The 27,938-nt window shown below is 38.8% G+C and overlaps 1 protein-coding gene across 1 annotated transcript in view; it reads left to right on the forward strand.

Annotated features, from left to right (window-relative positions):
• The first annotated feature begins 3,399 nt into the window (after window positions 1-3,399).
• SYT10 (synaptotagmin 10) overlaps window positions 3,400-27,938 on the forward strand; it is a 32,873-nt gene continuing 8,334 nt past the window's right edge. The window contains exons 1-3 of the mRNA XM_031589733.2: window positions 3,400-3,699; window positions 15,245-15,602; window positions 20,586-21,150. Of these exons, the coding sequence (XP_031445593.1) occupies window positions 3,549-3,699; window positions 15,245-15,602; window positions 20,586-21,150 (1,074 nt within the window). The 5' untranslated portion in view covers window positions 3,400-3,548. The remainder of the gene's footprint in view (window positions 3,700-15,244; window positions 15,603-20,585; window positions 21,151-27,938) is intronic.

Here is a 27,938-nt window from a genome sequence, read left to right on the forward strand (position 1 = left end):
GTCAAGTTACGTAGTTCTCATGAAAAGATATTAAAATACATGATGTACAAGAATTACAGAGGACAGCTGGTGAAATCTGCACAAGAGCAAAGCGTAGCTCTCACTGAATGTATCTACAAAGCCCCTAGTTCAGATGCCCAGCAGTACTCTCAGGGGCCATCTCTGTTTGCAAGCAGAGCTACAAGTGCAGAGTCTACTTTCTGTTGCAGACATCTTTGGCATTATACATTGCCTCTCTAGCTAAACTTCAGATGCAGCAAAGAGAGCACTTTTTACTCAACAGGATCTAGAATGGTGATGTATTTGATGAATATGCAGTGATACTGCAGACTGTGACCAGTACTTTCCGTGCACATCAAAGTATTTTTAAAAGTACTTAGAACAGCTAATATGGTATCACAGGATTATCCATGTTGGAAAAGACCTTGACCACTTTCTCAATGAAGAAATTCCTCACAGTATCCAGTACACTTTCCACTGTCACAACTTGAGACCATTTCACCATGTCATCTGAGAAAAGAGACTGACATCTTCCACACTGCAACCTCCTTTCAGGTAGTTGTAGAGCACAGTGAGGTCTCCCTTCAGCCTCCTCTTCTCCAGTCTAAACAACCCAGTGCCCACAGCTGCTCCTCATAGCTCTTTTTCTAAGCGCTTCATCAGCTTCAGTTCTTTCTGCTGTGTATATGCTACAGCATCTCAGTAGCCTTCCATGTCTGGTTATGTATTCAGATATTTTATGTTTTGTTTATAATCCATATGTATGTGAGGCACCACATCAGCTGGGTCTCCAGACATCTATCTGAAAACCTCAGTCCTCACAAATTTTTCACATGTGGAATATATGGTTTTCACTGTAGAGTTTGTGTTTGAGCTTTCCCTTATATTTGTACTTATCAGTACTACAGTGGTAACCACAATAAGACAGTACACTCTACACAAAATTCTTGAGTACAGAAGGCAAATAATGTAAGAATGTACAAAATTCACACTATATACGTCAATGAGTTTAATATGTGAAATGTTGACTGTATTGTATTCAGTGGCAACGCTGATAGTAACCTTAAAGATTTCACTCATGAACTGTGTGATACATCCATGTGTGCAAAAGGAGTCTGTAGAAGAGTTCAGAAATAGAACAGTTTAGGTCTCAGGCTTTGAATGCAATCCTCATTCTCTTCAAAGCCAATTTCTGGTCAAGGCACTTCCTTCATCCCTCTGCATATTTATCTCCTGTTAGCTTCTGTCAGAGTTATGAATATGTCTCAAAGATAAACAGACTGCTTAATTATTAGTTGGTGGTGCATGACAGAATTTTGGGAACGGGGTTGTTAATGTCACAAGAACAGTAAATATGTTCATATCGTGAAGTTTGGAAGTAGGTACCAGTAGCCTTCATTACAATGAAAACATGTACATATTTATTTATTTATTTATTTATTTATTTTGCCAGCAAGCCTATATTCATGAGATAATCATATTAATTTAGGTCCCTATGAAAGCTAAACGAGTGTTCAAATAGCACTCAGTGCTGTGTCCTCAGCTGTTGTAACAAGAGTCTAAACATTCTAGGAATTGCCAGAACATTTTGCGGTAACCAAGTTTTGACAGTGCTAGTCTCAGGAAATGCACCGAGCACTGAAAAACACATTCAGTAGCACCTGATGTTTCTGAAATACCTGCTATACGTATGAAAAAAAGCTTTGAGGAACATAATTTCTGTAGTTGTTACAGTTTGTGTACTACAGAGTCAGTTCATTTCATAGAGTCATAGAAAGCCTTGGGTTGGAAGGAACCTCGAGGATCATTACACTCCAACCCTCCTGCCACAGGCAGGGTTGCCAACTGCTAGATCAAGTACTAGATCAGGTTGTCCAGGGCCTCATCCAGCATGGCCTTGAGTGGGGCACCCACAGCTTCTCTGGGCAATGCCTCACCACCCTCTGAGTGAAAAAATTCCCCAACACCTAATCCAAACCTTCCCTCCTTCAGTTTAAATCCATTCCCCCTTGTGCTATCACTACCTTCCTGTTTACAATCTCCCTTTAAATATTGGAAGGCTGTAATGATGTCTCCCTGCAGCCTTCTCCAGACTTGAAAAATACTTGGATATGAATTAGTGTGCATAAATGTATGAGCCTTAAAAATGCCACACAGCATTTGTAGAAACATTGTTTGTATTTTTACAAGCGTCTATGCTATATGAAGTACATAACTTCAGATTTACGCTAGAATAAAGATTTCTTTAATCTTTCATAATTTACAGCTATTGGTGATAATAAAGTTTTCAGACATTCAGACATTAAACTTTGCATTTGCTTAGAAAGAGTTATTATGAAATTCACATAACATTGAAATGAGGGGAAAAAAGCACATCGGTACACAAACAAACTTCTCATGCTTATGAAACCAACAAAGAGGCTACAGACAGCGCTGTTCAGCAAGCTGCTGGCAGACTTCTTTTCCTCTATGCCTAAACAGAATTGTTAAGTATTAAAAGATACACACGCCGTCAAAGCAGAAGCATTTTTCTTCACAAACACAAAAATGTATCAGAATGTCAGGAAGTATATCGACAAATTGATAGCATGAAATGCTGTTCTGCTATGCAGCCAGTAACAGGAATAACCACCTGCATTCTGTCCTGCACTCATTTCTCAATACATGTTGAAGAACTCACAGTAAATGGAACTTCTAATCTGTAAATAAACTTATGATTATCAAAAATAGTAATAATTAAAAAAAACACAAACTCTTTTTGAGGAAATAGACCAGACACTTGCCAGGTTGCTCTGACTTCTTTATAAATTAGAGAAATAACCAAAGTAAACTACTTTCCAACTGCGTCTCGTGGAGACTTTTGTTGTTGTTAATGAAATGATTTGACGTTGCTCTGTAGACTGCACCCAAGATCGCACTCCTCGGGTCATCTACAAAATGATGTCTCGGGATAACTGACCGGACTGATGCAGGATAAACCCTCCATCCTCCCGCCGCGATGAGCGTGCGAGGAGCCTCGCGGAGCAGCGGGGGATCAGGAGAGCTCCGTCGGGGCTCATGGGTCCCGCGGGGCTGTGCTGAGGGCTTCCACCCGCCTCAACCAGCGGTGCCTCCGCATCGCACCGCACCGCGCCGCGCCAAACAGCGCCGCTCCACCGCTCTCGGGACCGCGGAGCGAGGACGGAAAACTTTCCCCGAGGGACGTGCGGAGACCCCCCGCCACCTGCTCCCCCCCCTCGCCCTGCTGCCATTGGCCGAGCCGCCTACCGAAGCCCGCTAGGCACAAAAGGCGTTGCTAAGTGGATCCTTTTTTTTTTCCCCCCTTTTTATTCTCTCTCCCCCCCCCCCCCCCTTTTTTTTTCCTTCTCCCTCCCCCCTCCTCCCCCCCTCAACCTTCACTACTTCTTCGGATGTGAGCGCGGTTTCACTCGCGCCGCGCCCGCCGCTCCGCTCCCGTCCGCTCCGCACCGCTCCCCGCGGGAGACTGTACGGGTCCGGCGCGGAGCCGCCCCTCTCCAGCCATGACTTAGCGGCCGGCCGGCCCGAAAATGAGTTTCTCCGCGGAGGACAGCGTGGGCAGCCTCTGCCACAAAGCGCTTCAAATCATCTCCGAGCTGTGCCTGGGCGGGCAGGTGGAGCGGGAGAAGTGCGCCGGCATCTTCCCACTGGAGACCGCCCGACAGGGCATCGGCGGCACAGGTACCGCTAGTGGCCCCGGCCCCGCCGCTCCCGTCCTGCATCCGCCGCGTGGGCGGCCGGAGAGCGCAACTTTTTCCTTTGCCTTCCCTGCGTGCCGAGGGGGCGGACGGCGATGGGGGGAAGGGGGGGGCGGTGGTTGCAGGCACGGAGCCTGCTTTAAAATCCTCTCAACCTGGAGGCTTCGAGTCCGGAGCGCAGCTAGGAAAGCGCCGCCGGGCACTTCGCATCTGGGGTGGGCTCATCGCCGCGGGGACGGGTGCGGGAGTGGGGAGCACAGAGAGGAATCGAAGTGGGTGAGATCCTCTCCGACGTGCGAGCGTTGCGGTGAGCTGGAGCCACGCCGCCGCCACTCACCCGCTGCCCCTGGCGGCTTCCTTACCCTCAGGTTTTCCGTGCGGCGGGGAAGGCGGTGGGGCAGGGGCTGTGCTCGCCACTGCTATCACGGGTGGGACGCGGCACGCGTGGGGTAGCCGCCGAGCTCCGCGCCCCGTACGCTGAGAGTCGGGAGAGCGCGGTGTGGGATGGCCGTATCCACCCGGTAAAGGCTTAGGGCTGAGGGAGAGCTCTGCCTGCCGGCAGGGTGCCATAAGGTCGGGGCAGAACGGCGGTCCAGGACTCGTCTGAGAAATGTGGGGGGAGAGAGGAGGGAGTTCGGGTTAATTGAAATGTTTCGAAGCCAGAACAAAATGTCGGGGTTGAAACCAGGCACGACTTCAACTCCTAGTGTTGTTTGGTCATTGATTTGGGGGCTGTCTGGGTCTTCTGGAAGCAGCTCCACTTTTTTTCCTTTCTCCGTACAGAATGCTCCAGAGCTGTTGTTGGCCATCGTGTGTATTTTGCGGTCAGGGCTTGTAAATAAGACCAAGATCTTTATTTCTGTCAGAAGTGATCATAATCTATTCTGTCAGTGCACAAATGGAGCGGGACAGCTTGCATTGTGCACAACAAATACCAAGTATACAGTGCAAATTGAATAAATTGAACACCAAGTTGTGGAAGGCAGCAGGTACTGAGCATGTGCCCCAGCCAGGCTGTTGCTACCACAGCAGCTGTTGATATTTTATTTTTTTTTCTTCTAGTGCCCACAGATTTGTTCTGCAAATTCGTCTCCTCCCTCCTTCCCCCCCCCCCAAAAAAAAAAACAAAAAAAAAACAACCAAACAAAAAAAACACCTGTTGCTGCTGCCTTCCTTACAGAGGAGCAGTTCTTCTTTCAGACTCCAATACCTGTATGTTCCTTCCAGGATTTTGTGCTTGTATTTGCAGCTGGTGAGGGTTGCAGGACTCTGGGGCCAACCCATCAGGGCAGTGGAGTGTGGGGGGTAGCGTGCTTCCAGATCGTGGGTTTGGCTGTGCTTTGGAAATACAAACTACTGTGTACAGCTCAGCCATACACTCTTTGAGTTGTCTTGGTGCAAATCATAGAATGTTGCCTGAAACAGCATGATGAGTCTTTGAAAACTGGGCTCTGAAAAGATTAGCTTCTCTTTCTGATTTGTAGAGAATACTGCACAGGAGTCAGTATTAGGTGTCACGTAGTAAGAAAGTGTATATTTACATACATAGGTGGGATACAAAAATGTCCCACAGTGTAAACCAAGACTTCCTGTTTAGAAAATTTAAATCTCCAATATGAAGTGCTTTCATATTGGACTGGAAACAGTGCTTTTGAAGAGTTGTCTACATTTTTGAACAATTGTCTATGTTTCTTCAAAGTCAGCAATCTACTTATCTTTTGCATTTGAAAACTCTAAGTAACAGAATTGTTAGATTGGAAACTAAGTGATGATTAACAGATACTGAACTTGAGCCACTGGGTGCCACATCTCAACTGAATTCCTAAATCTCACTTTTTCCTCCTTAAAAGGAAAATAGTAAAGGTATCGTCAACTGTATTAGCATATATGTTAAAGTAAACATCGCCTTATTAATTAATAAAAATGCTAGCAATCACATTTTAATACTTTGTGACTCCAGAGGAAGAGCAGGCACACAGTTGTTGATAACTGACAGTATTTTTGTATGTAAACACTTGAGTAGACAAGATGTAAATATTACTCACTTGAGTTTTTTGAAAGTGAAAGATTGTCAATACAGTGTTTAGGCTGAGAGAAATCTCGTCATGGAAAGGCCAGTCGTGTCACAGAAAGGTTTGTCTCCTGCTCTTCAAACGCACATAGAGTATCTTTCCAACACTGTGGGTGAAGTAAGTGCTGTCCACAGTGCTGAACATCCCCATCTGCAGTTTGTTAAAGGTAGAAATCCAAAGTGTTCTCTGTTCTGAGACTGAAGTCATAGATGTGTAGTATTGAAACACTGCTGGAATGGTAGCAGTTGTGAGAGCCTATATCCAGTAGACAAATCCTCCTGTAGCTTAGTAAATTCTGCACAGGTGTCATGCAACACTAGCTTTATGGTAAAGAGGAGCATGGGCTAATTTAGCCCTATTTTGCATTAGCTTCTCCAGCAACCTGATGTGGAAAGCTCTTTCACAGTTATTTGTGGTCTGGAGCTCTGTGCAGCACATTGGACATTAGCCCCTGTAGCAAACACTGAGGCATGCAGAGAAGAAACTACTGTAGTCAGAGTAAGAAGATAGTTGAGCTGTTAGAAGGAGTTCTGGAGGCTGTGAGAGGGTGATTACAGAATAATGGTTTATTATACTACGTTATTATAGAATCACAACTAAAAATTCATTGAAAATTCAAAAAGCAAATAGTGTGGAAGGCAGCGTAAAAAGAAATACAAAAAGAAAATATAATAGTTGCCTATATAGCAATAGCATATTTTTCCTCTGTGTTCATTCAGTTTTCTTCACCTGAAAATCGAGTTGCCTGAAAGTGTCACGAATGTAGTATAAATGAGAATCACTGATGAGATTTCAGCGGAGAAAAGAAGGCTAAAAGATGAGAAGACCTATATTTGGAAAGGAAATAATAGTACAGAAACATTTCAGAAGGCAAAAGAGTGGATGGTAAAAAGGAAACAAACCTTTTCTATTTAATACAAAGATAAAGTGATGTTCTGGAACTTAGAACATGAAAATTGGCAACAAGAGCTGCTGTGATCTGGTTGTGTTGGTGGGTGTGATAACTGCTTTCTGTTCAGCTGAATAAAGCAGTTGACCTTCTCAGAGGAATCACAACCACAGCCCAGGCTCAAACAAAAATATGAGACAACATTGACTTTGTGACCCAACAAGTTTCACTGACAAGTGGAAAGCTTGGAAACTGCTTTATTGTTGTTATTGTTTTGACAGTATAGATGTCTAGAAGCACAGCAAGGGTAACAGAATCAAACATGAACAAAGAGGGAACCAGAGACACAGTCAGACCAAAGAAAATAAAGGAGAGTATTGCTTTGGAAAGGCAGGATACAAAAAGAAACAACAAAGCAGGAAGGAGAGCTGCTCTGGTTTAATGCTAACAACAACAACAACAACAACAACAACAATAATAATAATAATAACCACCTCCAGGCATTTGACTCCCTGTGTTCTCAAAGAAATAAAGATTTGAACATTCTTTGCAGACAAACAGGACTACATCAAAGAAATGGCTGATTCTTCAGTATCTTTTCCTCTTAGTGGCAACAACAAAACATTTTGACCCTCAGTTTCTGCTCACCACTTGGGTCAAGAAAGGGTAATCATATTTCGTGTAATGGATAATTAATCTATGGAACTCATAGTAACGAATCTTATGGAGAGAAATCATTTTGTAAATTTCCCAGAGCTTTGGACAATTAGTGAAGATACAACATCTGCTGTTATATTTTCTACCCTGGTAATTACAAGGACTATTAATTATCTTGTCCCAAGGGGTGTACTCAAGAAAAAAAAGATTAGGAAGCTATTTACATTTATGGTGCCTTTATATAGTCAGATGATTCTGTGAGCGTTCTTCAGAAAAGTATAATGTTTTTTGGCAAAATGCTGAATTAGAGGTGCAACTGATTTATTTTTACACCTTTACTTCCAACAGCTTTGGGCAAAAGTATTTTTCAAATAATGGGAAGAGTTTGGTGGAACACGTGTGGGAACTAGATGTGCAGGATTGCACCCATCAAAATTTAATGCAAATTATTTTCTAGAAATCTCCAAAATTCATTATGTGCAGCTTGGTTTTACCTGTATTTATACTCAGGTTGTGTGAGCAATAAGGAACTCTAGTTCATTTTCTTGCCAGTTAAGCATCTCCTCATTCTAAGGAGCCAGGCACATCAAAATCCCAGTTGGGAGCATTTCTGAAGCTTAAGGCAGTTACAAGAACTGTACTAGGAGGAGGATAGGCACCCTGCTCTGGGGACATGTTTAAATCTCACTGCCATCCCACATCCTCTGCAGATGCTGACCACTTACTTACTGCTGTCTTTGCTTTGCTAGGCCAGATAGGCCTGCAAACTCAAGAATCTCATTATCAGTTCTCATGGGAAAACTGTGTTTTTAACAGAGCTGGGAAGTCAGTTGTTTCCCTGCCAGGAGGTCATATTTTAGCCAGCTAGAGGGTGGCTGGAGAGCTAGGGGGTTGTTTGTTCTTGCTCATTTGCTTGTCAGGCAATGAATTCGTTTTAAGTTGACCATGCAGAGAGCATCGGCTTATACAGGTCTGTTTGTTATTCACCTAAACATTCTAATCACAATTATTTTATTTTTATTATCATTATTTTTATTTACTTTAATGTAACAAGCTTCTAGCCCTATCCCTGAATGAAAATTTGCTACAAAAGTATAGGAGTAAGAAAACACTGCACAAAACACAACATAGGCTGCAAGTATACTTGAAAGGAAAATATTTCTTCATAAGGAAGTAACAGTTATTTGAAACAATTGAGCATTTTATTGCAGAGAAAAGTGATAAAATTAAATGATAAATTTAAAAGACAGACCAAATTATTTGTTATGTTACTCGTCACCTGATCAGAGCAAAACTATTATCAGAGAGAAATATGATTTGGGGAAAAAAAGTAAAGAGTGCAGGGTTACTGAAAACTGTTTTCTGAAATGTTTATTAACAAGCTGTGAAGAAAAAAGAACAAACAGAAGAGCAGGTAATTCAGCAATATAAAGGTATAACAGATGGGTAAACATGCCACAGAAACCAGATTTCTTTACAGTAAATGTGAAGGCAATCATAACAGTGCAGAAGCCTTCAACATGCAGGCAGCAGTGATGTACTGTAAAAGCATTTTATAAAAGAATCTTCCTCCATACACGTTTTGCAAAGAAATGAAAAATACAGGAATGGTTACAGCAGCTCGAGGACAAATCTGTTATAATGATCATAAAGAGACAAGTGTTTAGCTGGGTCTTATCCTGTGTGTGACATGTTTGTTTTATACTGCTGGGTATGAATAGACATAACCATGACAATTCAAGAATGGTACTTGAGCTGCATGAACTTGGTTGTAGGTGAGGCACGCTCGTGATTTCTGGCTGTCCAAAGGACCTGTGATGTATTTGCAGTTTTTTCTTGTCTCAAAGAGGATAGTGATGTATTCTTGCAGATGTTTTTTAACCCCAATGTTTCTATGCTTAGAGACATACTTGCGAATGTCAGAGCAGCATGGGACAAAATCCAACAGTGTAAAACACAATGACCCAGACAGGCAAAGTGAGAGCCATCTTTTCTCATTACATAAATGTACCAATATTCATTTATACTCAACTACTTTGAAAAATTCCTTCAGATTTCTGTAAAACCAAAGATGATGTGGACTAGGTGAAGGTTAACAAGCTTCTGGCAAATCCCTATGTCTAATATACATGACATAATTGGAGGGCCCGTACATGGGATCTGAAATGGTGAAAGAGGATGTTCCATTAGTGGCTGAACAGATAGAGGTTATCAGAAGCATTGATATTTGGTGTAACATAGATAAAATGATTTTGACAAGAGATTTCTAATTTTATGTGCAGTAAAGATGTAATAAATCACAGTGATACCTGACTTCATTGGATTCCCTTACCAGTAAGAAAAATGCTACCCTTGAGTTCTGTTAGCACTAAGAAGCAATATACCAGCAGGAGGTTGGTGATGGCTGATGGCTGTTTTGTACAATTTCAGACATTAGGCTGAATTAACAATGTAGGAGAGAACACATTCACAATAGGGCTGGAGTCAAAAGATTTGAGGAAGATCTTCAAAGTAAGTTTCACTATGGGAAGAGCAGAAGAGACCATATGCAGACTTTCAAGGTGAAGGTTATCTTTGTAGTTTGAAAGGTAAGTCAGGTGCTGTGACCAAGTGAGGTTAAGAGAGAAAATACAATATACTACACCTGCTGCTGTCTGAGGCATGCCAAAGCATTATATCCCCATCCTTGGGGATTTACCTGACAGAGAGGTATTTGTGGAAGATCTGCTGATGCCAAGTAAAAATGAACACCAGCAACTTTTGATTCTTCAAATTCCCCCCAAAAGACTGAACAGCAGGAGTGTTCAGTTGGGCCAGCTACTTTCTATGCATGGTGATAAAGGAGATCTGTTGCATCTAAATGTTTTATAATTGATAAAGCTACTACATCCTTCAAACTATAGAAAATTGGAGATATATTAATTAATCTGTAAGAGCTGGCTGCTGATATTCCAGAGCTCCCTTCAGAGTGTTTCCTATGGAAATAGCAGAGTTGCTTACGGATGATTAACAATAGGAAAAAAAAAAAAACCAAAAACAGTTAAAGAAAAATAGTTATGAAAAGAAGTTATTGGATGTTGAACTTTAAATATTTAAGAGATCCAGTATCAACTGTACATGAAGAGAGGGGTCAAAAGAGAACTCTATTCTTTTTTTTTACACAAGGTCCTTTTCTTCTGTTGCTTTGCTGGCAAAAGTAGGTTCTCTTCAGCCTACTGTGTGTACATAGCACAACTCCTGCCTGCAAAGGACACTCACAGCACTCTTCTAAAGGCAGAAAAGAGTTGTTGGGCTCTATAACATTCCTGAAGTAGGAGCCTGTGGTAGAACTTTGTACTGCAGGCTTGTCTCTATCCTCTAGCCCCAGCAGGAGCAATGTGTCAGTACACACCTCTGTATACCTCCTGCCATGTGGTGTGATGCGCAAGAGAGACCACATAATATGATTTCACACAATTGTAGCTGACTGGTCCCTCCTTGCCCTGCTTGCTACTTATACATATGGGCAGCTACATTAACACACTGAGCAATCTCCTCAGTATACATTCAATAAGAGCTGAGGAGTACCTTTTTTTCCCAAGCTAAGCCTCAAGGGCCACATGCTTTCAGAGCACTAACTGTAATGGAAATGAATTTAATTTGCTTTGGACATGGAAGTCTGCCAGTATGCATGTTTGAGAATAGGTTCATGTGCAGAACTTTTCTGAGGCAAGTTAAAAGCAATACATTGTTGGAAACCACAGTACAGAAACCATGGTTCAAAATGTCGCCTAGCATCCAGAAAAAAACTGGGGATGTTTCTACAGACTTGCCTAATAGGTAACAGTGGCTGTCAAGAAGCCTCTTATGCTGGAGGTCTCTCCAAAAATATTTATAAAAAATGTAGAAAGATGTTGAAGTAAATATAGCTCAAGCATTTCCCAAGTAAATATGCCTTTCTTAAATGAGAAGTATTAAATTGACCAATAGGGGCCATCTTCATTGAGTTATTTTAGATAGGAAAGCATGAGGAAACAGGCCACTTTCTTTCAGTCATGAAATTCTATCAAAACTATGAAGATGACATTAAGGAGAAGTCAATAAAGAAAAATCACTAGGAGTAAAATGTTAATTTAAGTGAAATGAGTGGAAGATTTCTCACTGATCGGAAGGGGCATTGTGAGAAAGGGTTTTTCTTCATGTTCTTAAGATTACTCATCACGTGAACAGGAATGGCAAAACCATTGTGCAGCATGCCCAGAAAGGTATTCAAAAATATATCTATTCTGTGCAAATGTATAGCATTGAAGACAAGTTGCAATTATCAATTTGGAAAGAGAGTTGTCAAAAGCTTGCCTGAGGCTGAAAATGATTTTTTGTTGTTGTTGTTCCCTCACAGCAGAGAAGGGTGAGAATATTGTTTACAGTGTTGACAGTTAACATTGTTCCAGACCAGTGAGTGTATCCCCTTCTGTCTCTAAAAACTTAAGGCAGTCTTTGAACTTGTCACCATCTAAAGAATACTTACATAACTGAAGTGTAATCCCAGCGTAAAGACACATCCATTCTTTGGCAGCCATTTTCCTCTCTCTCCAGATTTCCTCGACGAGTATGCAAAGAAACTCCTGCTCTGCTGAACCATCTCTTAGTGTTTTTTATTCTTAAATTGCTATAATATATGAGACATATTCAGTGTAACATGTATAGTGTAGAGGAAGCTCTATTTGTCTGCTGTTCCACAATTCTTATAACAGCAAATCTTGCATAATGATTGTTCAATAGAGTGGCTTTCAAAAGTGAGAAAATCAAATGATATGATTCTTGCATTAATTAATATGGCATAGTGATTGCATTCTAGCAATTATGGAAGTAAATGTAATGAAATAAATACCACTTTTATTGTAATGAACTATTTTTTTTTGTCCAATTCCTTTGCAATTACTGTATTTCATTATTTTGTTTAAGTATTTGTTTCACTATCAAGTACAATATGTGAGGCTGTTGAGCAAACTACTAAAATAGCTGATATGGAGACTATAATTTGTATGATTCTTTCCAGAATTAACTCTTAAATATTTTCACTACTCATAAAACTTAAGAAGTTTCATGCTATGTTTTAGGGCAATAGAACTTACTTTTTCTGTAAAGATTTTGAGACTGGGTTAGAGACCATTTGAAATAGTTTAATGGAAATAAAGAAAGAAAATTTAGAGGAAGCTGAAGAACTGGAATAGGTGTTGAAAAGAGACACCCAGTCATTAGAAGACTTGAAAAATGTCTTGCAGTGAAAAACTTAAAATAAGACTGGCTAGAAAAGCTTTGACAGAATCAACTGATAGTGCCTTCATTACATTGAAACTCTGTTGGATATTTATATTTCTGGTTTTGAAATAATTTCATCTGTTTCATCATTTTCTAAATGGGTAATTGTGACTTTCAAGTTCTAGAAGACTTCAACTCAAAATATAAGCTAATTATGCTAATAACACCTACACTGAGCTGGAAATATTGCAAATGACCCCAAATTGAATTTCTTTTTGGCTTTCTTTTTTGTTGTTTTCTGAGATACCATCAACCTTTTGCAATAATTTTACATTTTGTCGGACTTTGAGAATGGAAAAATATTTTGTCTAGCTTGATCGAAAATTCAGAAGGTTTAATTTATCAAAAAATTTCGTTCAGTGGGGGCATACCTCTGTATTCATGTATAGGATTAATGTGTGACCATTCTCTGGCACTGAGGCCAACTGACATGTCACAGGCTCTGTCCATCATCTACTGAAATAGAAGGAGATCCAAGTGCCTATGATGAATGATTGTTGGCCTTCCCTAATGACCCATACCCAGGAATTCGCTGGGAGACCTAAAATGATTAAAAACATTCCAGAGACTGGCATTGATAACTGCTCTGGGTTTGATTCTAGCACTTTTAGCTTAGTTGTGTTTTGCATAGACATGTCTTATGAGGCATATTATGTCTTTCAGTCTCTCATACAAAGACGTGAAAAAATCAATGGCTGTAAATTAGAACTACAAAAATACAAATCAGAAATACAAATTCGCAACAAAGTGATTAACCACTGAACCAAGCTGTAAACTTTACCAGCATCCTTTAATGTCTTCTCTTGCCGTCAAGATCAGACACTGCTGCAAAACATGGACAAGCCCATTAGAAATTATGAGACTCAGAAAACATAGTAGGGTAAACAGTAGATCAAACCAAATAGCCTAATAACCCCTACTGAGGATTCATTCTCTAGAAAAACTGTATGCAAAAGTATCGCTTGCTTCTTCTGTTACATTGCTATTAGGTATAATTATGCATCCATTCATTTTATGGGAGCATCTTAAATCGAAATTTGCTGTATGAATTTCTCATTAAACTGACGTGAATATTCCAAGGGCTACATTTTGACATTTAACTGCAGGCAGAAAAAGATGCCCAGGCCTGTCAAAAATATTTATGGAGGCATACTTCTGTTCAAGGCAGGGAAGCAGCTAGTGTTAAACTCTTCAAATGCAAAAGTACATCTCCTGCCAGTTCTTCCATGAAGCTGGCCAGGACATACATGAAGTAAGGTTGAGCTGAAGCGTGTCTTCAGACTATCAACACCTATTTACGTTGACTATTCTCATCCATTTTCACGTTGAATGGGCCTTACACTCATTATTTCTTACTGAAAGTTGTATTTGGAGATTAAATATTAATAAAGAAAACCTTCTGAAATTATCTTCCAGAAACTTAATCTCCCAGGAGGACTCATGAGCTGCAAACTGTATTGTGCAGCCAACACACATCTAGAGGACAATTTTTTTTTTAGCCTGTGATCTTTTAGAAAAAGGTATGCTCATACCCTGGTTGCACTTTTCCACTGGTTCAGTTTAGTAGTCTGTAGCCTCCAGCTATGGATACAAAATATTAGCTGTTAAACTGTCAAACCTTGTTGTAACAAGTAGCAGCAGCCTTTGCTTGAGGGGCATTTAAGTAGGGCTTATTGATTTTTTTAAAAAGCATACAGAAGCCTCTTTTCAAAAGGAGAGGGTTATTCTAGTTATATTTTAGAAGATTACACGATTCTGGAAAAATCAAACTGAAACATGTCACACAGAATAAAAGTCTTAATTAAGCTCCAATTGGCATTTCTGGTGATCCACCATCTCCTAAAATACAAGCCTGTTTGCAGAATTTAGTCAGTACAAAATCTGTTCTTTTTACTTTGGCAGCATTATTGGATATGTTAATCCACCATGGCAGAGAAAGTCAAATGCAGGGCAGCAGGGATAGCTAAATGTATGGTATGGTCTTTGTAGAACCAAGGGCATTGAATAGTGTAGTATGAAGGGAACTTCATGTCGTGATCTAACAGTGTTTGAGATTTAACCCCTACAACTTATTGTTCATGGCAAACTGTAACTTGTTCCTTTTTATCCTGTTTTAACATACTTATGAACCAGTTAGCACACGAAATCAAAAGTTTGATAAGTCTTAAGGAATTTCTCTATCAGCCTGGGTGTTTGTAACTGACCGATCTTCATAGATGCTTACAGAAAATGTTGATTGCTGTTTAATTTTTTTCAGCAAGACGTATTCCCAAGCAAACACCATTTGATCACTATGGATAGGTGGATTTGGGACCGTTTGGGTAGTCCCTTACTTCCTAAGAAGTTTGACTGTCTGTGTGTTGCTGGTGGTTTCAGTACTGGCCCTGAGCCATTGCAGCAGTGAATGGGGAATTTGGAAAAGAGGCAGTGGAGGATGGTAGCATTTTAAAGGCATAGGCTTAGATATCGAAAAGAAAAATAGCTTTGAATGAGGCTTCAAAACTCATCATGGGATAATGATTGCAATACTTCTATCTTCTCACCTGTTTCATATTCTTTTCTCTCCATGTTTGTCTGTCATGATGATCTCTGTTTCTAATTCCTTGCAGACATCTCAGTCAGTTTGTTAGCAGTAGTCGTCAGCTTCTGTGGGCTCGCCTTGCTGGTAGTCTCACTTTTTGTCTTTTGGAAGTTGTGCTGGCCCTGCTGGAGAAGCAAACCTCTCACTTCCAATGCCAGTAATGTCCCGCAGAGCACCTCCAGTGCTCCTACAGAGGTTTTGGAGACCAGTGAGAAAAAGGAAGTTAAAGAAAATGGGAAACCTACAACAAAGGTACTTGAAGCTGCATTGAAAATTAGCCACACTTCACCTGATATACCAGCAGAGGTCCAGAATGCACTGAAAGAACATCTGATCAGACATGCACGCATGCAGAGACAGATCACAGAGCCCACGTCATCATCAAGGTAAGGGATACTTGCATCTGTGGCATGTTTCCTGGGAAAAGGTACTGCCATAGTATTCTGCTGAAAATTTCCAAGATTCTAGGGTACTTGTGAGTTCTTAGCAGTTATGGGCAAGACAGCAGCTGTGTGAAGGTAAAACCTCTGTATCGTTAACAGAAAAGATGGCAGACCTTCAGCTACTTCACTGTTTTATGAAGATCAAATCTATCTTCTACTACTTTGTAAATACATATGTATTTACATATATGTATTTACAACATTTCCATTTTGGGTTTTGTGTACAGGAAAATCCATCCTAATGTGATTTTTCAGTGTACTACAAGTCTGTCTTTTCACAGATGTATTTTTGTAGACCTAGCATTTGCTTTTACAGATGAAAGTTTTCCTCTTCATTAAATAAGAGACAGATTTATTGTTGATAGCATTTCTTCATGACATGTTTGCCACTTATAAAGGAATTAAAATCCCAGTCTAAGAATGTAGTCCTTGCAGATTGATTTCAAAGCAATACAGATTCTGTATATATTTTGGAATATATGTCAAGCATGTACTATTGCAGCAATGATTTCTTTTGTATGAAATTGAAGGAGAGAAACTTTGATTTTGTTGCAGATACTGAGTTATTTTGAAAAGTTCTGAAGAAGAGATGTGCAGTGATCTCTAGTATCCAACATGATTTTCTTCAAATACTGTCAGCAAATTTAATGCATGGGAAGCGAGCTAAAAAGAACACTTCCTATATAAAAATAAATAATAATTTTTTTTTTAAATGAATGTTTTCTTAACACAAAATAGGAAAATGGAGGTTAAAAGAGGCACTTGAAGTACTGCATAACACTGTAAGAGTATAAATCCTCTATAGGAAGTGGCTTTAACTCAGTAGATCTTTTGCTAAATGGACGCATGCTACCAAGTGAAACAGATCAACAAGCAAAAGCCAAACAATAATAATAAAAAAACATCTACCCCATTTTCATTGACACACAAGATTGTAGAAGACGTGCTTTACATTTAGTGGCACATATTTTGCTGGCTTTCTGAGAGTCCCTAAGATCAGTACTTTGCCAGCTCAGTGCATTCATAGAACCGACGAGTGTAGAAGTGCTTTCTTTCCCACTTTTCCAAAAACAGGGAACAGCCAACGGGCAACCAAAAAGTAGAGCACTCCAGCCAAGGGTGGTCTAGCTGACTCCAGCAGCTGAACCATCTCCTGAATGATAAGACTGTACAGCTGCCTTTAAGCCAGGTTGCCCTGTCTGTGCCTGATTGCAGCTACTATATCCACCTGTTGAGATGCAGAGCATGGTATCCAAACTGCCCTGAAGAGCTTTTCCAGAATACTGGGAAGACAGCTTTGACATTGTAGCTGCTGTAAGAGGGACAGGCAGAAGGACAAAAAAATGATACAACTTCGCATGACAAGGATCTTATGCAACTGCTATCTGCAACTGCTATGCTGCTATCTATCTAATTGGATATTAATTGGAACAGTTTTATGCATTATGTGCTAACAGGAAAATCTGTAGGTGATCAGACTGTCTGACTTCCTGAACAGACAGAAGAAATAACTAGCTGGCAGATAGGCTTGAAAACTCTCTATGGCAGTACAGGGGAAGAAAGAAGTTCCAAGAACGTAATCCAGAGCTATTTCAAGCTGTCAAAATATTTCCTCCAGACCTCCAGACCTCCAGAGTGATTTGGACTGGGATATGAATGCATAAAATAAAATTGAAATCCAGCACACTTCTACAAAATTGAAGTCTGTCATCTGTCCTGCTCTTTCAGTATGTAATGTAGGGGAGCTTTTTCTTTCTATCCTGTCTAAATTATAAGTTTTAAATCTTTCCTGGAGGGACAGTTCATTTCCCCTGAGTAGCCCTGCTTGTCTCACCTTGAGTAACTAAATAGTAGGGTGTTTGCACCAGTAAACTGCAGTAGAATTCCTGCATCAGTGGTGTTCATTTAGATACGTTTTTGCTCAGTGTTAGAGAGGGCCATTTTTCCCTGTACTTTGTGAAGGTATGCTGCAGTGTGGTTTATTGATTCTCTAATATTTCTTCCTTCAAATGTTCACTTGTATTTTCAAAGAGCTTTGACCTCTTTAGCATTAGGTAGGAGAGGAGCTTGTCGTTCAGCTCTAGAAGAGTAAGTCAGCTCCCATGAGGCACAAAGGCAAAAGTGAGGTGTGTGGGAATGTTAAGATTAAAGAAAAGCAAACAGGTCAATTGAATTTGGTGATGGCAAGGAGGAATTAGTAGCCTCAGTCCTGGCAAAATACAATTGAAATGCTGGTGTCCATTCCTGGATATGGTCTAAAGTATCACCCTAGTATCATCTCTTGAAGATAGATCAGAGCCACATGTTATAAATCTCAAGTCATATCATAAATCACCATCCTATCCTTCTCTTTTGTCTTACATATGCTACTCTTTCTTTGTTAGAACTCAGCTTCGTACTATCATTATTCCAGTGCAAGCTTGTTTTATACTGTAGATTTATGTCCAGACTTTGTCGCTCAAAATGTATTTGTTCTAAGTTATGGAAAAGTGTGTCTATAGGAGTGCTATGTGAAAGCCAGTAATGGTGAATGTACCTGGATTTGCACAAGTAAATAGCTTCCCTACACCTTTTTATCCTGGTTGCTTGACATCCTTGTACTTCATTTTAACAGTCATTAATTCCTTTGTTATTGCAGAACAAAGGATGATAAATATGTTGCCATGACAACAATGAAGCATCTTAATAATTAACAGGCCAATTAGCTGTCTTGGTGAAATGCTGTGACTCAGAGCAGATACAAGGCACTATGTAATTAGGGCATTGGCTTACTGGAGCAAAGGTTCTGTTGGTTCCCATGGGGCACAGCCATACAGCTGCACTGTTCTACTTAGTGACGCCATGCAACAATGACTGTCTTCACCAGAGGATCTCACGTACATAGCGTTTGACAGTTTGAAAGGAGGCTGCTACCTTAGAAATCATGGAGTCATGTTTTTATATGCTACTTTTGCAAGGATTAACTCAGGTCTTCATAAATGCAAGAGATTACAGGAAAAGAGAGTTTGTCATATATCAAATTTCATTTAAACTTGAAATGACATGCAGGCAATTTTCATTATTTTACCTGCGTAAGCAGAGTCAGAGATACCAGAGAGCTAGCACCTAACCAACTGCGTGCTGAAAATTTACTGCCACTACATTCTGGGTGGAGAATTCCTTCCCTGTGTTTGGCACATCCATGAGACCAGAATTTCCAGTGGATGAAGACTCAGTGGCATTTGTGGAACTCCTTGAAGAACATAGTTGTGCTTTTATGACTAGTTAGAGCCTTCCCATTGCTCCCCCCATTCCATCATGGATATCATATACTATGAATTTGAGGAGTTTAACCTTTTAAGAGAAAAGGGAGTCTTTGAACTTGTCTGCTTGTAACAGATAAATAAATATATGTGGGTGTATGGAAAAGTTGCAGTGTATTATGAGAGAGGTGTATTACTGTTCATCTAAATTTGAAATCAAAGCACCTGTGTTTTCTGGAGTTACTTCAAGCCTGAACTGTGAAGTTCTCCCTCCCCTATTCTTTTGTCACAATTTTGCTGCACACTACACCTAGCAGTACTGAAGCAACCAAAATGGGAAAAATTCTTGTCTATTATTTAATGGTTGCAGATTACCCTCTTGTATCTCTGCTCAGCTAAATTGCAGTAGTTTTGTGCTGTGTGCCTTCTGCAACCACTTCACTTAAGCAAAAATACAAATAATATCTATGAAATGAGTCCTACTTGCTTTCAAATAGACAATTTGCATTTCTGATTTAAAGAAAGAAACACACAGCTGTGACACCTCTTGTTTTCAGAACACAACACCACAGGGAAACCAAGCAATAAGGCAAGGCTGCATTTGGCATTAATAAGCAATTGATTGCAAAAAGCAGAGGAAATTCTGACAATTAAATTGTTTTTTAATGGCAACTGAGTATGCTCACAGGAGGAGGTAGTGAGCTTTTCCAGCGCAGATTGTAAGGGTAGTGAAGTACCAAGGAAAAGTGAAAATGTCCAAAAAATAAACTGAACAGTGTAGTCATAATAGCATCTGCTGATGACTATGTCTATGAAGCTTTTTGACCAATGTTTTTATACTATTTTAAAGCTGTATGACATACCAGAGATTTTATTTCACTCTCTGTAGGAAAGATAGAAAGTTCCATTAATGTTCATCGGTCAAGATAATCTCATAAATAAGTACAGATATACTACATAGTATTTAGAATTGCGAGGATTTAAACATAATTGTTTTTGGTAGGAGTACATGAATCAGTTTGCTAATATGCTACACAGAGGAGTGTGAGAACAGAAGGAAAAAAAAATATGCCACAGTAAAACGTTGCCTAAAACTGAAATACGTTGCAGCCAGAAAAATATTACAGGATAAAGTGACCTGTACCTCAGTGCACCAGATACCCAATAGGTACACATAAAGTGTTTCAGGGTGGTAAATACTATGCTGAAAACATCTATACCTTTCCATGGCTTTCTTGAGGCTTTCACAGTGGTCATTGTTAAGCATGGTAAACATTCAATTGGAAAGCAGACAAGGAGTGCCTTCAAACAACAGGAAGTCTGTCGTCTGTAAGTGATGCTTTTTTCAGCATGACTATATTTTGTTCATGTCCTAGCAGAGTAGGATCAAATAATGCTGGAATTCTATGAAAGAACCTGAGCTCATTTTCAGCTGCATAGATTGAAAACAAGGTAAGAAATATATATAATGCCAGGAGACTGAGCATCTCTCAGGCCAAGTTTGTTCTGAATAATCATTTCCTCTTAAAGTTGTTTTAGCACTTATAAAGCATTTGGGGCTTGTTTTTTGGTTGCTTTAAAGAGTGGAGCCTTACTAATTTTGTCTTCTTGTATTTTCTACTTAGTAATAGCCAGTCTTTTCCTGAAGATAATCATGGCTCATTTTGTGTGTGTATGTGTGCAGGCACAATTCTTTCAGGAGGCACTTGCCAAGGCAGATGCAAGTGTCCAGTGTTGATTTTAACATGGGGACAGATCCAATTTTACAAAGGGGAGAGACGACAACCAGCATTGGGAGAATAAAACCAGAACTCTACAAACAGAAGTCTGTGGATTCTGATGGGCAACAAGAAGATGTGAAAACATGCGGAAAACTTAATTTCACTCTCCGGTATGATTACGAGAACGAACTTTTGGCTGTCACAATTGTCAAAGCCTTAGATCTGCCTGCTAAAGACTTCACAGGAACATCTGACCCCTACGTTAAGATTTATCTGCTTCCAGATAGGAAAAAGAAGTTTCAGACACGAGTTCACAGGAAGACATTAAATCCTGTCTTTGATGAAACCTTTCAGTTTCCTGTAGCCTATGATCAGCTCAGCAACAGAAAATTGCATTTCAGTGTTTATGATTTTGACAGATTTTCTAGACATGACATGATTGGGGAAGTAATTCTTGATAACCTTTTTGAAGTCTCAGATCTCTCCAGGGAAGCCAATGTATGGAAAGACATCCACTGTGCAACCACCGTAAGTAATGTGTTCCAAACCTATTAATGTGATATTTTCATTTCCGTTTTGTAGTTCATGGCAGAGCATCCTGCTTATCAGCAGATGCTAGAAAGAATAAATAAATATATGAATAACCAAAATCTTGTCAATAATTCCCTTTAAGCATAGAGAAAAAGATGCTTAGGTAGCTATAAAATTTAATTACTGAAATAATCTTCTGGGAACATATCGTCATTCTTATAGCTCACTGTACAAATGTAAATTAGGTTTAACAATTAAATAATATGTCACAAAAAAATCACCGTTCAAGAATAACTATTAATATTTTTTTGGTAGGAAAATATCTTGTCCTTCCAAGTGATCATCTATTAAGAAACAGAGCCTATTCTCCTCTTGTTAGCAGATTTTCAATAGCTGTAAAACTTGTGAGGGACAAGACAGGCTAAAAATGCTTGAAAGTCTTTGCTTGCTGCCATTTGCTTAGGGGCCCCAGTAGATGTGTTTCTGTTGCTGTTGGTTGCTAGCAAAACTCAAGAGACACAAGCAAGAAGAGCTAGGAAATATAAATTATGTGTTGCTTATTGTTGCAGGCAAGAGAAGAAGGTCTGCACAGTTCATGCGTAGAATGGATGAGAAACTACCATCAGAAAACTCACCAGTCCCCAGCCATTATCATTATTAACTTAAAAATCTTCCCTGGTTAGAATTTGAGAAGAAATGGCAAAACACTGTTTTTAGATGGTTTGGTTGTTTTGGTGAATTGGTTGGTATTTTCAACTGAAATGATATTTTTATAGAAATTTTCCCCTCCACTGCTCTGTGGAGATAACCAAAATAGTTCGTCATCCCCATTTTTAAAAAATACTAGACATTGCATCAGAGGCAGAATCTTCACACCATTTCTTCAATAGAACCAGAGACTTCCCATGTCTCTTCTCCCAAATATTCTCATGCTGTGCATACCTGCTGGATGGTGGAATCTAGGTGTGCATGACTAGATTGGACAAGGACTTGGATTTGCTCACTAGTTTGAGCATGAGCGAAATATTTCCTGAGAAAGGAGAAGACCAGACAGCAAAACATAGTGAGGACAGTTTTCAGTTGTGAATCCAAGAAAATAATTATTTATTTCAACTGTGGGGTTTACCAAATTGCTGTGAACAGCCTCTGGCACACCTCTAGAAAATCGCATCTCTGTATGCTTTGTTTGATCAAACTCAGATTTCAACTTAAGAACAATGTTCTCAATCTTTAAATTAAATCTGCGTTTAAGGCCTTGAGATAATATAGTACTGATATTTTTATATTTGTATATATATATATATTTATATACATATATATTTCTTCTAGTGTTGGTATTATCTTTAATAACTTAGTAGTAATTTGTATGCTTACTGGTTTTTTGCAACAGATGAGTTTGTCTTTAGCTTATAACTAGATTTCAGTAATTTAGAATCCCTAGACCATCCCATTTTAGGCAGATTGAAATGGCATAGCAGATGATGCTGTTGAGAGATATACTATAGAGAGACTAATATACATCTGGCACTGTGTTCTAATCAAAGTTTCTACTTCACTAAGAGTTAGTATATGCAGATGCAGTGCTTAGTTTGTTTTGGCCATCGCCATCTTACTCTGGATGAAGTTTAAGAGAAACCATCTAGCATTTGGATTTCAGCCTTTCTGCCACTGTAGCTTGTAGTATTCCATGTGCATAAATTTTCCCTACATCATTAACAATAAACACATACACACAAAATATTTTCAAGCATTCAGTGACTGCACTTTCACAAGCTTCACCTAATTCTCAGCAAATTATGTAATAAACTGATGTAATTGTTTTGTTTTGTTTTGTTTTGTTTTGTTTTGTTTTATCCTGCCAAAACGGAGCCCTCCAATAAGGTGTCCTGTTACTGTATGTGCAGTGTGTTGCCTTGTGTTTTACTTCTGCTGTTTCATGTAGATTAAAATTTGGTTAGTAATAAAAGTTGCTAATTCTGACATTTCAGAAACTGTAAGATGAGGGAGCCAATCCTGCACAGCAAGAAACAGCACATAAGATATTAGTCAGTGGGGAATTACAATGCTACATACCAGATCTAAAGTTTCCCAGAGTCACTAACTAGCTATTAAATAACTAGTACTTGCCAGAGTCAATGGAACTTGGATCAAGCCTTGAAAAACGTGGTCTGGATGGTTTTGCAATTAGTAAAAAATAACTATATCCAAGGCAGGCATAAGAAAAAAAGAAAATTGGGGTTCTCAACGGGAAGGCACTTACACTGTAAGGAGGAATCAAGACACCCACATGCAAATTTCTCTCATGTTTTTTCCTTCCTTGCCTTTGCTCTGTTTTGTTGTATGTTGTATGAAATTTCTAGATTTACTGTTCAGATGTGCTTTCTTCACTAGTGGTTTGCTCATATTGTTGCTAAATGATAACTAGTAGAAAATGGTAGAAGTGGTAGAATTGGTCCAAAAATTTAAAAAGTACAGCAGAAGTGGCCTCTCTTCAGCTTTTAGTCTTCTGCGTCTCTTCCATAGTCCAGATTTTTTTCTTCAGAAGATATAATGAAGTTAAAAACATTCCTATTGTCTACTTGGAAAAAAACTTATTTTTATGACACAATCTAGGAGTTGAAGATCCACTAGACAGAATTACCAAAGAAACGAACTGCAAAATATTACCGTGAAGGAAGTTGCTGCAGCAGATCAGGAGATTCTCTACTGTGTAAAGACTATCAGGCAGACATCTTTAGAGGCTTTGCTTGCACATCCATAAGGAGTTTTTATTTGGTAGAGGAAATACACAACCCAGGGAAGGTGAGTCTGATTGGATGCACTGAATCTTTTTGGCCGTAAAACCAAAGACTATGTGGCAAACCACAGTTTGAATCCTTTTTTTTTCCCCCCTCACAATTTGAAATGACTTTTTATGAAGTGCAGGATTGGTACCTCACATACTCAGTTTTATAGTTTTCAACCGTTGATATTTATTCATCTTTTGTATTTGTATTTTGTATTTTGTTCCTTTAATTTTTCATTCATATCATTGTTTCTCTGTTATGTGTTCTGTTGGAAGCCTGCAGCAATTGTATAATATGTAGCATGTACCTGTTGTAAGTGCTAAAGCATTTTCTTTTTTTAATGTTAAATTACCAAGATAAATTTGGTGTAAAATTGGCTGTGGAAAAGAAGTATCCTAGATATCTGATGATATTAATACCCCCCAGTTTTGCTTCAACATGGGTTGTTGAATTCTCAATAAATAATCCATTATTTACTTTGTTCGTTTGATTGATTGAATTAAAAGACAAACCAGAGTCAGCTTTGGACCACCTGCAAAGGTTGTGCAGTATACTGGTATACTGTAATTCTTAGTACACTGTAGGAAACTATTTCATAGCATCCAAGGCAAACAATATCACATAAACTGTTTAGTCAACATATCTGTCTTCTTTTTTTGTAAAGTGCTTGCAAGCTTTGCGTATATTACTGAAGTTTCTTATTACCAATATATATACTGCGTGGTTTTGTTTGTTTGTTTCTTTTTTTTAATCAACAAAAAAAAGAAAACCCATCCATTTGAATTGCTAGCAAGAGTTTAAGTGCATAAAATCATTTAGGCAAAAAGGACACTTCTTGAAATGATCTAATATTTTCTGGATGTGAAAGTTCATCAATTTCTGATTCTAATTTGAAAATTGATGGACTGCTTTGGAAACACCTGCCTCTAATGTTGTTGCTCAAAATATTGGTGAAAAGTAAATCAAACCCAATTGAAGCCCATTCACTCAGAGCTATTGCAGTTTTCCTTAGTTTTCCCTGTAGTTTACAATTTTATAAGTGGATAAAAGTAGCACACTGGACTGAGTAATGCAGTAGTCGTACAGAGCTAATAACAATTTCTCTTATGTAGTCAAACCTTGAGGCCACATTATTTGGATTATCTTATTTCTTGACATTCAAAGAGCAGAACTATCAGGAGCTGTTTTATTACTGGCAATGTAGGGGACTACAATTAGCCATCCTCATCAGAATGGTTTTACCTTACCATTTCAGGAAATGTCCATAAAAACTGTGAAATAATGTTAAACACATGTGAAAGAGTAAAGGCTTGTAAGCACAGAAACGTTTATTACTTCTGTAAAGGTAACAGTGCCTTTATAGCCAAGAATAGCTGGCACTTGTCATTTTTCCAATCAATCCTGATAATATAAAAGATCCATATGATTACCTGCTGCTGGGTGAATGAGAGAATACTCTGGTCAGTCTTTATAGGGAAAGTGCTTAGGTTTTTTATTTAGGTTTGGTACGGCTTTCAGCCTGGTTGGTAGCCAGAGAAGACAATTGAGAAAGAATGGGTTTCTTACTAGCCCCTGAAAGCAGCTTCAGTTGTTGAGTACTTCTTTTCATTTGAAACAACAGATCATTTGAATATTCTGTCTTGCTAAAAGCTAACTGCTACTTTTGATCTACCTTAAATGTAAGAGATATTAGATGAATGAAGAGGGTGGTTTACCCTGAGGAAATTAATATTTCTGCATCCAGGTGGTAGCTGGGTCTTAAGTGACCTCTGAATTTCTTGCTGCTGATTTTCTCTTTGCAATCAATGCATTGCTCCTTCAGATGAATATATCTGAAGTTACTTAGTGTTCCATTCACCTACCAGTAGACGCCACATTTAGATTGCATAAGTGTCTCTGTTCCTAGGTGTTCTGAGGCATGAATGAGCTTCCTTTCTGGCGAGAAGGATGAAACTACCCCCCATGTGCACAAGGCAGATAGTTAAGTACTGAAGGGTTGACAAAACCAGCACCAGGAAGCTTCCTCGTCTCCTGTTGGGAGCATTCAGCCTGCAGGACCCTAACTGCTGTCTCAGGGAGTCCTCCTTCTGTGATCAGAATCACAATCAGAAGCTACTCTTACCCAGAGCAATCAGGACATCTGGCTAAAACAAACATTAGGCCTCCTGAAGAGGAAGACGCAGTCATTATGGAGCAACAGACCCCAATGTCTCTATACCATCTTCTACAGAGGCAAGAACAAACACAGATCTCATTGATTCATTTCCCAGGAGAACCACTCAATCAATAAGTGGTGCTGGGAAGAAGAAAAAGAGCTGAATTTTGTATGCAAAGAATAACAGGAGAGGGAAGTAAATATTAGCTGTGAGGACAAGGTTTCCAAAGTGAAATCCCATTGAGAGATAGTAGAATTAGCTGTCCTATTCAGACGTCATGCAATTTTGACAATGTCTGTGCTGGCGTAAATACCATCAAATTCAAAATGCATAAATGAGAAAACAGTATTCAAAAAGTCCAAATGTCTAATTCTGCCACTGCTTTATTATTATCATTATTATTATTATTATTACTATTATTATTATTGCAAACTGTACAGAAAGATAGCTTTTAATATGTCTGAACAGCTAAGAATTCAGAAATGTATGTCTGAATAATTTCTACGACAACTAGAAAATGATTACTACTTAGTATAGGCAGTCACTCAACATACTGCAGGAAAATGGAAAGAGAAAAGGTATAAATCATTTCTTTAGGAATTAAGTGTAAAATAAATTAATGCCAATCTAAGAATTTTCTCTTGTAATCAACTCTTGTAATCATTAAAACACCATTTAAATTAGAATTATTGGGAAAGTACTCCTCAGTAGTAAAATAGAGATTAAAAATTAAAATTATTAATTATTGTAGATTATGACCAGGAAATTAACGTGGATGGTTCATAGGAAATTCAATTTCTAGAGCAGTATTCATTATGCAAATCACTGTTATTTTAACAACAGAAATAAAAGACACACTAATACCAATACAAATATATGCAATTTTGAGTTCCAGTAACATTTACATTGTTCTTTGTAATAATCTATATTGAGTTGCTGTTAAGATTTTATTTGAATTGCAAAACTTGAAAAAGAAAGGTAAAGGCAAGGAACAAGCATCACCTAAACAAATGGCAAGAATACATTTATGACCAATTATTATTACAAAATTATTGTGAAAAAGACACTGTATTTCACCTATCAGCAGGACTCTATGTAGATTTGCTCATTGGCAACATAATTGGTAAATAATTTTTTTCATTCATTTTAGAATATGGGTGGTAATATGTGAAAAGAAACCACCTGAACTTGTTATCTCTTACTAACTTTCTCATTGGATTTCTAGATATTCTTAGCTAAATGTTATCTCTGATTAAATTTAATGTCAAGACTGGACAAATTAATCAGAATAATTAATCGTGGTTGGACTCAATGATCTTTAAGGTCTTTTTCAACCTGAGTGATTCTATGATTCTATGAGAAACAGCAGAATTTTGTCCAGCAACAACTAAAAACTCGATTGGGCTAATTTGTGCTTCTCTGCACAAACTTCTCCTTGCTCTACTCTGTCTATGACATAACTAGGGAACATTTCTGTAGAAATGCTTGCACAGAGCTAAGTGTGAAGATGTGAGTACTGCTCTCTGGTGGGTCTGATGACAAAGTAATAGAATAAGGATGATTTTTTGTCCAACTTTGCCAACCTCTGGGCTGATATCCCAAACAGACATAGAACAATGGATGTGTACACATACTTGGTAACTGGCTAGCAAATCCACTATGGGGTGGTTGCTTTTGTAGGATGATAATTATGATATTCAAAAAAGAATCTACATTCTGTATCTAAAAAATCAAATTAATCTGTGTAGCTAACAGACATGCTTGCAGTCTGTTTCCTTTGTTTTATTTTGTTCTAGCATTGCTGTGACAGAAAATGGATTGAATAGTGTGGTAGATTGGGAGC

The sequence above is a fragment of the Phasianus colchicus genome, chromosome 1, assembly GCF_987193195.1.
Source record: "Phasianus colchicus chromosome 1, bPhaCol1.hap1.1, whole genome shotgun sequence".
NCBI classification, from domain to species: Eukaryota; Metazoa; Chordata; class Aves; order Galliformes; family Phasianidae; genus Phasianus; species Phasianus colchicus.